Source organism: Pollachius pollachius (assembly GCF_949987615.1).
Source record: "Pollachius pollachius genome assembly, chromosome: 18".
Taxonomy (NCBI): Eukaryota; Metazoa; Chordata; class Actinopteri; order Gadiformes; family Gadidae; genus Pollachius; species Pollachius pollachius.
In genome coordinates this window covers 10,250,039-10,264,228 of record NC_136951.1, presented here as the reverse complement: position 1 = coordinate 10,264,228, position 14,190 = coordinate 10,250,039, and the positions used below count along the sequence as shown (strand labels likewise).

Genomic DNA, 14,190 nt, shown 5'->3' with positions numbered 1-14,190 from the left:
ATCAAGTACATGTCTACATAATCTTAACAGTTTAAGAGAAAACTATATCAGGGCCTTCTAAAGTCTTCCAAAACAGTATGAAGTAACTAGGATGGTAAAATGTCCAATTCGACACCTTGGTTCATCATCAGCAGGCTCCTGTAGGAAAGGTTGTGCATTAAACCAAGGTAAATCAAGGTAAAAAATAAACTTGGATTTTAATATTGTTAGGAAAACTTAAAGCATGAATGATAATATCCTCATATATTCTCAAAAATATCTTTCTCATTGACATGAGTCAGAAGTAATGTTATAATCATTGTGATAATCATTTCAGTCTTTATGAACCAACTCTACGTATACTTGCCTTTTGCCACATGGGGGCCGTAGCGAACAGTACTGGGCCCGGAAGAGGCCTTCCATTAAACCAGCTCCTCCTTATTCTTCCACGATTCCTTATGAGGGGGAAAAGTACAACTCAATTGATTAAGGTGAAAGGAAACGACTATCCATGACAATTTAAAGAAAAACGACCCTCATAAATTTCAAAACAATCTTTCCCACTTATGGGTCAAATGGGTAGTGATTATTTTAATCATTGGTAAAATCATTCCCCGTTAACGATATAAGAATTGCATACCTGCTACCTACCGGTCATATCTGCAGCGGCATACACGACTCCGCCTTCCTCGTTGAGTCCTATTGAGAAGGAAAAACAGATGTATAAGAACATTTTGCATATCAGGTTTTAGATCACAACGTATTACAACACCCTCAGAATTTCAGGACGATTTCTTTCCCGCATGGGGTCAAATGGGTAGTGATAGATTTAATCATTGGGAATTTGGGATAGTAATTCAATTGATGAGTAAAGCGCATACTTACAGGCATCATAGTGCACTAGAGAGGATGCATGCACTCCCACCTTGAAGGAGTCGATGTAGTTTGAAAAAACTCCAAAACACGAGGAAGATCAACGATTCACCATATTTTCGCAGAAACAGCTGCCTACCGCGTGCTCACTTCCATTTCCGAAAATCAAAAAACTATCATATGGGCTCATCTTTGGTTGTCCGGTGTGCATTTTGCTATTAATCAATAAACGTCTCACATTCGCTTTTCCGGTTTTATCAAAGATTTGTTACTATTTGGCTATAAACGGAGAAACACCTCCGCTCCCAAGACAAGCCTCATGTGAGAAGACTTCTTCTACGCAATTGAATATGTACTTCGCCTAAGCGGAAGTCGTCATGGGACACGTAAAGCGTGGCATTGCTTTTATTTTTAACTTTCTGGTCTGTGACTTTTACCGGGCACTTTTTTTTGGGGGGGGGGGGGGGGGTGGAGCTAAATTGTCTTAATTTGCATGTTGACAGGATCTACGAAAACAAAGTGATTGAAGAATGAATCTGTACCAAACGACAATTCAAACTGCATTTGAACGCAGTTGTGAAATGCGTTATTATTCCAAGAAGATTCCTCTTAATTTGATGCACTCTTATGGACAATGATGCCAATTCAAAGTTCTTGAAATAGGTTTTACTATTGGAAACTACTAAAATCAGCCTTTGTCAAGCCTGTTCCCAAACAGCCATCTTACCTACAATTTCGTATTGAATGCTACAGAACCGCTTCTAAAAGAGAAACATACCTTCTGATTTATAATGATATTAATCTTAACTAACACTTTTGACTTCAATCTTAATTAATTTCATATAAATACCCTGTTAAAATAGTAACTTATATTAACTAGACCAAACGAAAGAGCACAATGTATACCTCATACAATTTACCAAAGATGTTTGTGGCTGGTCAAACACATTAACTAAAGCTTTTGCTTTTCAAAATTATTTTAAGGCAACTTTGCATTGACAAAATATTGTGAAGAATGGAAGACAAACAGTCGAAAGCAGCAATACTTCTGAATTCCGAATTAAAAGCAAACACGATACAATACAGCTCCATGTCCCTATAGGTGACATTCTTCCTATTGCAGATCCTCATGTTTTCATCCAACTTGGAATAATCCAAAAATGCTTTACGGGTTATTACTGAGGGAACCAATGTTTGTATTAGAAGGGTAATTTTGGGTACTAAATTCAAGTTAAAAAAATGTATGAAGTTGCGAATCTAAACCATACATATTTCCTGCAGCCAGAGAAATCTCAGAATTTGAGAGGTCTGTTGGTTAAAGAATCAGTATAAACTAGCTATAAGGTTGGCACCTAGCTTAATTCTTAAATATATTAGGGAGGGATGGCATTTAAGAAAAATATTAAATAAAAACATACAAAACAAGCAGTTATAAAGTCATTGTGGCAAGAGATTTTCTTCTGATATTTAAATAACCTGCACAATTTAATAATCAGGCCAAATGCTAAGCTATCATAAAATCTACCATGAACACTGATTTTGCAGTGGGATTTTCTCCAGAATTTTCTGAGAGGACGCACTCACACACGATTATCGGACATGGTTGTAAAGCCAGGTGTAAAAAGGATGTCATTAATGGAGTCATGGATATACCTGGCAAAGAGAAAATTAGTACATTAAATAGCAAATTGTTATCAGTCAAATATACAATCTGTGTGCAGGTTGAATGAGTCCCCTCCGCACTTTTAGGACGCAAAAAAATTATACTGTGCATTTTTCTCTTTACATATACTTAGCCATTTTTTTGTCATTGCTAATGATGAGAGTAAAAACAATACTCATTATTCCAACTGAGCTTCCAGGTAGGCACATGACTACGGAAACATATTAGCACTAAGCTACAAGCACTTGTAGATTATTATTTTTTTAATCCAAAATATGTGCAGCTCTGCCAACATTGTGCATAATGCGTGTCCGAGTTAGCGTTATCAGTCCGGTTTCCTCCGGCTGCGATCCTTAGCAAGACAGTAGCTCACTCTACTGTCCAATGTCAATTGATGTCAAGTCATTCTTTTGTCCTTCAAATTAAAATCCCGGGGGGGCGGGGGGTAAATTGGAGGTACATGAAAAGGGAAAACGGGACTGGTTTCATTCTCTGCCAACGCACTCCCAAGCGGCTCCTTTAAGGAACAGGGGTCCGAATGAGCCAGAACCCGGGAAACAGGGTCGAGGGGAGTCCAGGTCTAGCAGTTGATGCAGTCCGACTTGGCCTTCCCCGCCGAGCTGATGATCCTCATGAGACAGTGTCCAAACTCCTCCAGGATCAGCCGCTCAGCCAGGGCCTGCGGCTGCCCGCTCAGCTCAGTCTGCCGGGCCTGGTCCAGGAGACATTCGCACGTTGCCTCCACCACCTCCTTCGTGACAAACGTGTAAGGCAGCCTAAGAGGGACAAAAAAGTCAAATAAATAATTATGTATTGTGATATAGACAAAGAACTGTCTGGCCTGTTTTTTTTAACCAATCAGGGCCTCCCTTCTGGGACTGGTTCGGGGAATTAATCTTGTCTGTCAATCACACAGGCTTTCTTTTTGGCCGTTTAGTTTCAGAATCCTGCTCACTCTCTCTCTTTACTCCCGATCACCCCTACTGCACTTTTAAGAGGAATCAATTCTTTAACACGGTGTAGGAAAATAAATCCTGGTTACCGGCCGCCTCCACTCGTGCTGATGGGCGTGGTTCTCGTGAGGAGGTCGGAGATCTGCGAGGACAGCTTGGTCTTGGCAGCCGTCTGTTGCTGCACCCGCACCTCTGCCGCGTCGGCCAGGTGCATCAGAGTCTTCCTCTCTGGGCTCTCCTCAAAGTTCTTGCAGCCGACACACTTGCATATGGACGAGCACATGATCTTCGCCTGTAGAGCAAACACAGGCACATCTTAGTGATTTAATGTAGTGAGGTCACAAATAACTTGAAACAGGATTTGAACGTGGTACAAATTCCATGTCATCTCAATGCTTGATAAAGAAAACAAGGGCCAACATTTCATCAGTTGCTGATTGCTAATTGAACTCCATCCATGAGATTGCTTCCAAAAAATCTCGCTTCCAAAACCAGGGTGCGGATTAGCACGGCTTCCACACAATTTGAGTGATTCACAGGACTGGCTTTGTGGAAATAATGTTGATCCCTTTCTTCCCTCCCACTCGCAAAAAAATGATATCAAAGGGCCATCCGATTAAATCAATGATTGTTTTAGCAAGATCCGATAGGTCGAGGTTGTCCTCTGGGGGGCGGGGGGGACAAGAAGGGGGCCGGCACCTCGTAGCATTCACAGTAGTTCTTCAGACAGCCCGAGCGCTTGCAGTTGCAGCCCTTGCTGTGTCTGCGGTCCGATTCCCCTTGCTTCCCCTTGCCGATCTTGGGCTTGAAAGCTCCGGGATTGCGGTCCAGACACGTCTTGGGAAGATAAATTAGTAGAAGGGATTAAAAATAGACATGGAGACACATAGGGAGATAGAGGGTAACTTTGGGTTAGAATGAAGTATTAGAGCTTTGCAATTAGTGATATACGTTCAGGACAAAAAGAGCTGAATGGCTCCTAACCTTTATGGCTTTGAGTCGTTCCGTTTCATGCTCCAGGTTATTGAAGCAGTTATTGCAGTTGCAGTTATTGCAGAACTCCCCGTTTGCAAAGCAGTCGCAATATCTGAGGAATGAGACCATTCGGACTGTTAGCTCTCCGTATTTACGGATAGAGGTCATTCTAAATCATAAACAACAGAACACACATTTCTCTGCATATGAAGCTTGTAATACACCTAGAAAACACATTGTCAAACTACCTTGAGAGAGATGCAAGTTTACTTCATAAACTTCATATTTTATCCATCCTATTTTCTTTCAGCATTCTTCATTCGTATGATGGTGTACATCTACTGCTTCTACCTGATCGATTATTTTGAATGAATGAATGAATGAATGGTAAACTATCTAACGGTTGGTCAATTTACATCTGATTTCAGGGTTTGTATGTCCTAAATTAAGAACCACAGAAAAGTAACGTTAAATAAAAGACCCAAATCCTTGACCTCAAAAGATATCGGACTCACAGTTTGAGGCATTGTGACTTGGTGCAGTTGCACGGTTTCCTGGGCCTCGTGGAGGAGTCTGTTGCTGTGGACAAGCTGAGAAGACAAAGTGGGTTTAGACAAACATAAACATGCACATACACACAGATTAAACGTTAATTAACATTAATAGTGGCTTCGGGGGTTCATGGGCTGTTCCTCACCCGTTGACAGGCAGCCTGGCCTGGGTCTGGACCCCGGTGGGGGCGTGGAACCCAGAGCTGCTGGCCATGGTCACCATGGAGGACTGTTGGAGCTGGGGAGGTTACCCAACACATAGCTATTTACAATTTCACTTTGTTTCGACCTTTTTATTTCCACACATGGTGGTCAAAAGGCATGTATAACCGGAGAGAAAATCTAGCATAAACAAACCCTTTTGAGGCATTTTCAGTTTTAAAGGCCTTTTTTGTCAACATCGAACTTTGCAACATAGTTATTTTCATAAAATATTTGAAATAGTGATGTTATCACTATTATAATACAGTCTAATCTTCCTCATTCTCACAGCTAGCGTTCATCCCTTAAAAATGTAAAATAAATATTGTTTAAATAAACTCAATCATAATCATATACGAGTTCCCATCACAACCGACCTGCGTGACGTATTGCGCGGGCACCACAGCGTAGCCTACGTTCCCCGTCCCGGGGGCTGGTGCCAGCACAGTCCCCGGGGGCAGGTTGGTGAAGTTGGGCTGGATCTGGGGCAGGGAAGTGGCGGGCATGATCAGCCGCTGCTGGGTCTGGGCGTTGGTCATCACCTGGGTCGTCGTCGTAATCGACTTCGGCACCATCTAGTGGCGTGAAATATTTTAATACATTTTCTCTGTGGATGTATTTTTTTTTATACATTCTAAAATTGTATTTTATTTTATAAATTGAACTGTGTGACATTTTATTGATTAAAATTAGGAAAGACAATCAACTATAAAATAATGATATAACCTAACAAGTCACCTGTTTCATGGTTTGGGCCGGGGCGATAGGCACAGACATGCGTACCGTTCCTGTGTTGACGACCATGGGTTTTGCTGTGGGATATTATTCACAGTTACAATTAGGTCATTTGACAGACCAAAGAGACTTACAAGCCAGGCTGAGAACAACCCAAGCATATGATCAACATCGAGGCAATAAGTGCTGCTAGTTTCTACATTAGTCGATTTTAGTTTGTCAATAGCTTTGTTTGTCAATAGCTTAGTTTGTCAATGGTGCTGAGATAGCAATGGATCAATATACATAGATAAAGACCGACAGATGAAGATGGATTGATAAACAAGACCATTAATAATCTTTTCAATGTTGATTTCTCTATCGATAGAATGACGGCTTATTACACATAGATAAGGACAGATATATGAACATAGATAGAGAATCACTTCACCCATTCATAAATAATCATTAATTAGCTTCCGAACCAGCGTTCGCTGAATAGATTGCAATAGATGGACAGCTAGACAACTAGAGATCAATGGATAGCTACAGTAGATAGATACATGTACGTAGAGAAATCGAGAGAGATCAATAATCTTTGACAACAGCTGATTTCAACCAAACCCATCCTGCTTCCAAATGTTATTTTGGACCCCAGACCCCTGCCCTCTCCACACACAGAGCCCCAGCCCCATGGGCCCACCTGTCTGCATGGTGCTGGTGGTGGGGCCGCCCGCCTGCAAGGTGGTGGGGTTGGCGGTGGTGGAGGTGACCAGCCGGACGTAGGTGAAGCGGCTGCCCGGGACCTGGATCTGCTGCACGTTGGGCTGCGTGGCCAAGGGGATGATGGTCTTGAAGTGGGAGCCGCCCATGGTCACCGTCTGCACCGGCTTCAGGCTCTGAGAGGGGGCGGAAGATCATGTGCTTGAGGATGTTGTTGTTGTTGTTATGGGGAATTTGGTTGTTGTTGTTCATAGAAACGAGTGGAGGTCGGGAGGCACCGGCTTGATTGGGTTATTTATACGAGATCTCTGCCTCAACCGTCTTCAGTCCTGTGCCTATGTCTTTAATAACATAAAGGGACCTTTTTTGTTGTTATTGGATGTTTACCAGTATCTTTATGACATTTTTTGGGATGTTTACCAGTATGCCATTATAAACAGTGTGAAATGAATAACAGATAAGTTCTTATCGCAAATACCGAACACCGCTACAGCTGTTCCAAAGTGTTAAATCAACAGTAAATAATAACCTCTCCACGCGCACCTCTAAGTGTGCACACACGCACGCACGCACACATACAAACACACACACACACACGCACAGAGACAACCGTAATGACTCTAAAGAATGCTGACCTGGGCGGCGGACTGGTTTGATACCCCTTTGGAGGGGGATACAGCAGCGGGCTGATGCACGGTGAGGATCTGCTGGCCCAGGGCCATGTTGACCGGGACCCCCATCGACTTCTGAGTGGCGTTGGGGGTCTGGGAGGCGACCGACACCACGGTCAGCTGACAGGGGACCAATCAAACCAAGATGTTGATAGATACTTGATCCTGATTGATCAATAACGTTCCAAGTGTGCGCATTATTTTGACATAAACGGACACCTCTACATTTTAACTGTTCTGAGGCTTGCTTCAAGCATGTTTCTTCTTCAATCTAAACGATCTAAACATATATCTTCACGGCCTTAGCTCGACATTGACAGCACGTCACAGCACATCAAAAATGGGCCTTAGTCAAGCGGCCATCTTGGTTCTGAACAAAAGCTGGGTTGGCAGTTAGCGTTTAGAGATGACACTGTCACTATGACGCCGTGGAAATAAATGCCCACATAAGCAATTTTGACTTAGGCCCCGTCCACATGGCGCCAAAACGGACGAAAACGATCCGGTTTCGATTTATGCGGTTCAGGAATATCTCCGAAAAGATGGAGTCATTGCGAAACCGCATCGAGCTGTAGAAATGCTGTAGTAAATATTCCAAGGCACTGGTTCTCCACAGAAAAAAGTGTAGTGCATCAAGCCTGCGCGCATACAGCCTGCGCGCTGTATACAAACATTCAGTCACGAGGAGATTCAACCTTTTAAATTGAGCAGAAATACTTTTTAATGTACAGTTAGTAATTAATAGGGCAGGGGAAAAAAAAATCGATTCTCCGATGCATCGCGATTCTCTCTAAAACGATTCGCTCTCGATGCAGATAAGTTTATAATCGGAATTTTAAAAATTACATTTGTTCGCCTTATGCAACATTTTGTTCGCCTGCTGAAGAACGCTACAGAAAACTCCTTTCTGCATGCCGGTTCTCGTCTATACGCGCCGCACACGTATAGACTGCGCATGCGCGCCAAACACGTGCGCGACTGCGAATTGTTTATATACTTTAAGTAGAGACAAAATGGCTGAGAGCAGCAAACCTTTACGACCTGCACCGGCTTCTTTAAAAGCTCCCGTATGGCAGCATTTTGGGTTCTATGAGGTTCTATTTTGGGTTCTTCTCTACGGCAGGGGATATTGTGACCGCCCAGCGGAGTACACTCACACCAGAGCATGTCGACCAGCTCCTGTTCTTACACAAGAACTTGCATATTACATCTACCAGTTATTAAGCACTTCTACTGTTACTGTTTGTTTAATAAGTTTGCACTTCCATGGTACACTGCCATTATTTCATTGTAGCACTGTTATATTTCTGTTTACTTTTCTTCCTCATATTGCACACTGTTTTTATATGAGCTGAATTCCAAGCCATACTTTTTGCACAATGTGTTGAAATGCAAGCGGCATACAATTGTGTAGCATAGAAAATGCAAGCTGCATTGATTATTGCAATGTTCATGTTGAAAGTCATATTTGTGAAAGAAAACCTTTTCCCTAATAATAAATATTGGAGAAGGTAATTCATCTGTTGATTGTCTTTAATGATCACAAAAGTAGGAAGTGATTAGCCAACTATGAGGAGCAAACTCAGATGTATATATATATTTTTGAAAATCACACATGGAAATGTTCAAAAAATAATTTTTGCATCGAGATGCATCGATAATCGGTCTAGAATCGAATCGTTGACCTCTGAATCGGAATCGAATCGAATCGTGAGGTGCCAAGAGATTCCCACCCCTAGTTATTAAATGTATCAAGGGGCTGTATTTAAAGCTACAAAAAGAATACAAATAAAAAATAAAATAAAAAATTCAACGCAACTCTGACGTCCCCCAGCTGGTGGGGGGCTAATGACGTCATCGTTTGCGTTTCAGGCGTCTACACGAATCCTAACACAAAACCGCATAGGTCCGTATAGATTTGAAACCACCTCCGAGGGTGGTTTCAGAAATGTGCGGTTTCGGGCACCGGATTCGCCGGCTACGTCTGGACGGTCGGCCGAAACGCACAAGACTTATGCTGTTTCACCAAAAAATCGGCTCCGTGTGGACCGGGCCTTAAAAAGCTCAGAAACCATACCTTGCTGGGTGACTTTAGAGGCGAAATGGCAATCTTTTTATGCAGGCTGGTGTTGAGAGACTCTGAGATACTGATGGTCTTCGTGGACATCACTGGTGAATTCAGTACTCGTCCTATGGGGTTATGTCACACAGGAACATAATGATTCAATATATTCTATTTTGTAACTATACTACAACAATATGTTCAGTTGAACACATTTTTTCACACATGGCTGTAAAATATTTACTCTTCAGTCAATGAGCGGTTGATTTTATGACATGACTTTCTACGCAGGTACAATCACGGAAGCATACGGATCAATATTGGAGCAACTAGGGTCAAATGTTCTGCATGACCAAATTTCTAACTAAACAAAACTAAATAAATACACTAGACAGATTGCAGGTCCAGATTTTTTACATAATAGTAACATCAAAAGACGTCATTACGTCATCATAATGTAAAATAAGTTTGAAGTAAATGGACGAGAACTGCCTTAAATCTTTTCAAAAGAAACTGGAAATAGATTTTTCCTCTTTTAAGTTTTTTGCGTTTGCAGCACGAATGCCTCAGTGATTGAACCGTTGGACAGTCTGATAAGTACTTCCAGCAAATCAAACGGTGTAGGATCAATGCACATTTAAAACAAGCTCAATCACTCCCTAAAAACACCCTTTTTACGAGGGAATCCACTTACCGGCAATAACGGGAGAAACAGTTGTTTGAGACGTCAATCCTTTGCTGACGGTTTTGGTGATTATGTACTTGATGGGAGCCGCTGAGGAAACCTGTGCTTTCTTAGCAATCTGTGGAAGAAGCAGGGTATATGTTTAAGAAAATAGTTTAAACACGTCTGAATTCCAGAATCCAGAAAGTGTTGAATTTAGAGATTAGAATTGACTATGATCTATGGCGGTTTCTGATTGCAACAAACATGTGGTCATTGTAAAGTCTTTGTCTAAGTCTTTACCGCTGTGTATGATCAGCAGTGTGGGTTTCTGTTTGGTCAAAGCAAACATCGGTGCCAGAATGACCCAGCGATAATATAGCAATAGCTAGACGTCCCTGGCAGGACTGAACGGCAGATCCACCCCCCCTACCTGCATCGTCTTCAGCTGCTGGGCTTGCAGCGCCGACACCGGCAGTGGACTGCCTGGGCTCCCCATCACCGGCTTCAGCTCCGTCCTCCCCCCGATCGTCACCACCTTGTACTGGGGTGCGGGGGACTTGCCGTCCCCCGAGGCCTGGCCCAGGACGCTCTTCTGGGGCAGCTGAAGCATGATGGGCTGCCCCGACTTCCCGATGGTCGTGACCAGCAGCTTCTGTCCGTCCTGCTTGATGACCTGCGCCGTGCTGGCGCTCACCCCCATGCCCGAGGTCTTGGTGGCCTCCGCCACCTTGTTGAGGATGATCTGGTGGTTGGCGGCGGATATGGCGAAGGAGCCCGGCGAGAGCTTCTGCAGGCCGCTGGCGGCGGGGATGCTGGCGCCCGCAAGGCTGGCCGTGGTCCGAGTGGAGGTGGCCGTCGACGTGGCGAACATGGGCTTGAAGGCCAGCGTCGACGACGGCGACGAAGAGGCGCTGGAGACGACGAGGGTCAGCTGGCTCGGCAGGCCGCTACGGGGGGGCGCCGGCGTCACGGTCGCACAGAGCTGTGGGTTTTGTGCCGTGACCGTGGTGACGGGCGCGTCCGTTTCCATGGGGACCGGCGCCACGTCGCACGGCTGGGCCGCCGATACGGGGACCTCCTCCGCGATGATGGCCTCGGTATCCATGATCTCGTCCGGGAGGAGGTTGATGAGCTCTGGGGACACCACGTCCATGCTTGGGAGATTATCTGGGTTAAAATGCTGTTGAACAATCACACATTAGATATTGGTGGTTAATAACAGTTAGGAACAAAGAGGAATTAGTTCATACCTCATACCTGGCTGTCTTTTTTTAGCACAGCTACTTTCAGACATGAAACAAGTGCTACAATGATAGTCTCGATGTTCGCAACAGCATGAAGATGGACCGCCACTACCATACGCCTTTCACAAACATCCTTCAAAGACTAATTCTTCCACATCATCAACATTGCTTTGTTGCTCATGGACAATGAATAACCTTTTGAGCTCACCCTCAAAGAATGAGTATTGAATACAAACCAACTGATTAACTAATTGAAATGTTACCTTTTTTGTATACTTTTGTTTGCAAATAAAATCCTGATCACTTAGGGTAAGAGTATTAGATATCAATATAGAAGATATTTGTTTTGCCTGCATGTTCTACTTGTAATTGATCCCATGGAACATTATACTTAATATACAACAAATTGTATTATAAATGTATAACAAGGGAAACATGTTTATCAGTTGGTGTTGTTGCTAACCTAGTTATACATTTATAACGCTTCATTAGTTGAAGGTAATGACGGAAAGTCTTAAGTGTGTCTCTCTACTGTACAGTTTGCTACGGAGTCGAATTTTCGATCAAAGGACAGTGTTTTGTTGAACAAGGAGTTAAGAATAATTAATGCATGGCTTAATGTCTAAATGTAGTGACATTGGTGTCCACTCTAACTTGACAAAGTAGCATTACGCACGATGGCACATCTGATCGAATAACACCATAAAGGACTAGAATGCAACAACCGGGGCTAGCTCATTTAGCCTCACAAACACCACCACTCACCCACTGTACAGCTGCTGCTGGGGGTTCGAGCGTAACACAACTACATGCTGTGACCTTTCAAAATGCAATAACTCGCAGTCTGCCTTGTAGATCACTGGGTTGTTTGTAATATTGCATCTGTTGGCGCTAGGCCGCAGTGTTCTGGTGGTCGTATGGATCTGGGCATTACTGTCCTCATCGCATGACACTTCTGTAAACACACATATGTGGCCTAAGGCAAACCACCGCACCGCATATAACTGAAACGCACCGAATTTTGTTCATGCGACTGTAAACAAGGGACGCTGAAAACGCCCGCACAGAGGCCGTCAGTGGGCCATTGATCGCGGTCAGTGGCAGCAGGGTGAGACGGGGCGACCGGCTGCGCTACTATTTCACACCGGAGTTGGATTTCGAAAGATCCGCCATTTTTCCCTCGTCATCAACTCCACTAGCTCACTACGAGCTCACTAAGGACCATTTAACCAGGATGGGAGGATGGAGTCAAACCGCGTACAAATGTCACATTATTTCAGTACACACGGATATACTTTTTGAAAAGAGTTGCCACGGTTAGGCCGGTGTATTTAACTTAAATCATTTGACGACCGACATTGCTCTCTTAATTGATGTTGGTGCTGTCAGTGTGGTGGGGATGTGACAAGGAGACACGCACACACCGGGCGTGTTGTGTCATAGCCTTAACAATAAACAAAGTGGACCGATGTGGAAATAATGTCATTAAATGTCTCGTTTTGCATGACTTATATCAATTATAAAAGGAATGGGGGAAGAAAGGCTCGTCGATTAGGGGAACAATTCTGCGTATTTTCTGGTGCAATACACACACTTGAATGTACCTTGTAATGTTAACAAAGAGCAAAAACGACCCACCGCATACAAACAACCCTAAAAAGTGTTAAATGTTGAGTGTTATGCGTGTTAAGAGTGATGAACTATACAGCACTACTTGGGTTATGGAAGTGATTGGCCTTTCTCTTCTTCGTAGTTGAAACAATAGACCGAAAAACAAATGACTACCTGGCTACTCACTCCTACTCCTTACACAGGACACAAACCCGCTGCTTTAGATCTGTTAAGGACCATTACCCGAGGCTCTGTGTGTGTATTCTTTCATCTTAAACTAAAGGCAACGGACTCATATCTCCTCCAACACAAACCTACTGGAATAGCAAACTTGCTGAGCCTGCTAACATTAGCTTGCTAGCCGTCAGTTTGCAAACATCACGTATTGCATTGGCGGGTCTCAACGTGGATTTTGTGTCAGCGCTAGTGTACAATGTCACGTTATTATAGTGGCTTACCCGACTTGTTGTAACTGGGTACGTATTCAGATCAAGAACAGCGAAAGGGACACACGATTGTTCAAAATACCGCGCCGAGCGCCATTCCTCCCTGACAACTTCTATTGAAGCCACGCCCTCCAAGCGCTACGTCACTCCCTCGTCACTCACAGAGGTGGAAGGTTTTCAGTGTCAGTCCAATAACAAAATATATATTAAAATGTGTTTTCTTGCAATTAAACAAAGTCCCTATCCATCACGTAAAGCAAAACCGAAGAGCACCGTGCAGTGGAGAGTTCTTAAACCTTGTAGGACATTTAAATGTGTGGGGACGTCTACTGGTCCATACGTTCATATGTGAATGATGAAACTGAAATAATAAGACTTTACAATAATTGTCTCGAATAAATAGTGTCAATATATATATATATAAAGCATGACAACCCTAGTAATAATAGCATATAAATAGCTCTCTGAGGCTTTTAATAAAATTGGGTTCAGATTTTACAGACACTATTGGAATTCTATGGGAGCAATCTTCTAATAAGGCCAGTGAGTATACCACGCTGTAAGTAAACCATATAACATTATTGAACTCCCATAGTACACAGGCAGGGAAACACTGACAGACTAATACCCTCGGGGCCCATTTTTGCAGAAGGTGATATCTATGCATGGCCTTTTTATGTTTGCGAATTACTTTCAAATGTTTGCTAACTTTGATTACATTTACCTTTTTATTAATACAATTCTAAAACTTGTGTCGGTAGGTTTATTCAGTACACAAAAATGTATATTTTTCGTTGCAAGGTAGTCAAGATTGTAATGACAATGACTGCATCAATTACTTGTTTATACAACACGAT

At 43.1% G+C, this 14,190-nt stretch overlaps 1 protein-coding gene and 1 long non-coding RNA gene across 3 annotated transcripts; both read right to left on the bottom strand.

The window, feature by feature from the left end:
• Window positions 1-5: 5 nt before the first annotated feature.
• Window positions 6-1,172, bottom strand: LOC307089638. The gene is made up of 4 exons (XR_013812625.1): window positions 865-1,172; window positions 631-678; window positions 347-434; window positions 6-138 (listed from the first exon to the last, which is right to left on the bottom strand). It is a non-coding gene; the product is annotated as an uncharacterized lncRNA (long non-coding RNA).
• A 1,064-nt stretch (window positions 1,173-2,236) lies between these two features.
• On the bottom strand, window positions 2,237-13,430 carry lin54 (lin-54 DREAM MuvB core complex component). Of its 2 annotated transcripts, none has more exons than XM_079755990.1 (14): window positions 13,346-13,430; window positions 10,463-11,212; window positions 10,060-10,168; window positions 9,381-9,493; window positions 7,268-7,423; window positions 6,613-6,808; window positions 5,934-6,007; window positions 5,573-5,770; window positions 5,141-5,232; window positions 4,959-5,033; window positions 4,453-4,555; window positions 4,168-4,305; window positions 3,558-3,760; window positions 2,237-3,291 (listed from the first exon to the last, which is right to left on the bottom strand). In XM_079755990.1, the coding sequence occupies exons 2-14, from the start codon at window positions 11,183-11,185 to the stop codon at window positions 3,096-3,098; spliced, it is 2,376 nt and encodes a 791-aa protein (XP_079612116.1). In that variant the 5' UTR covers window positions 11,186-11,212; window positions 13,346-13,430; the 3' UTR covers window positions 2,237-3,095. The 2 variants fall into 2 exon arrangements, 1 of the variants encoding a protein (XP_079612116.1); XR_013812623.1 differs by having other exon boundaries at window positions 3,156-3,291; window positions 3,558-3,783.
• Between the last annotated feature and the right edge of the window lie 760 nt (window positions 13,431-14,190).

Excerpts from the sequence above, each read along its gene's own strand:
- lin54 (XM_079755990.1), bottom strand. The coding sequence starts at position 11,185 with ATGGACGTGGTGTCCCCAGAGCTCATCAACCTCCTCCCGGACGAGATC. Across the intron at positions 7,424-9,380 it reads CTCTAAAGTCACCCAGCAAG|CTGACCGTGGTGTCGGTCGC; the intron begins GTATGGTTTCTG and ends GTCCCCTGTCAG. Across the intron at positions 3,292-3,557 it reads AGCACGAGTGGAGGCGGCCG|GCTGCCTTACACGTTTGTCA; the intron begins GTAACCAGGATT and ends TGTCCCTCTTAG.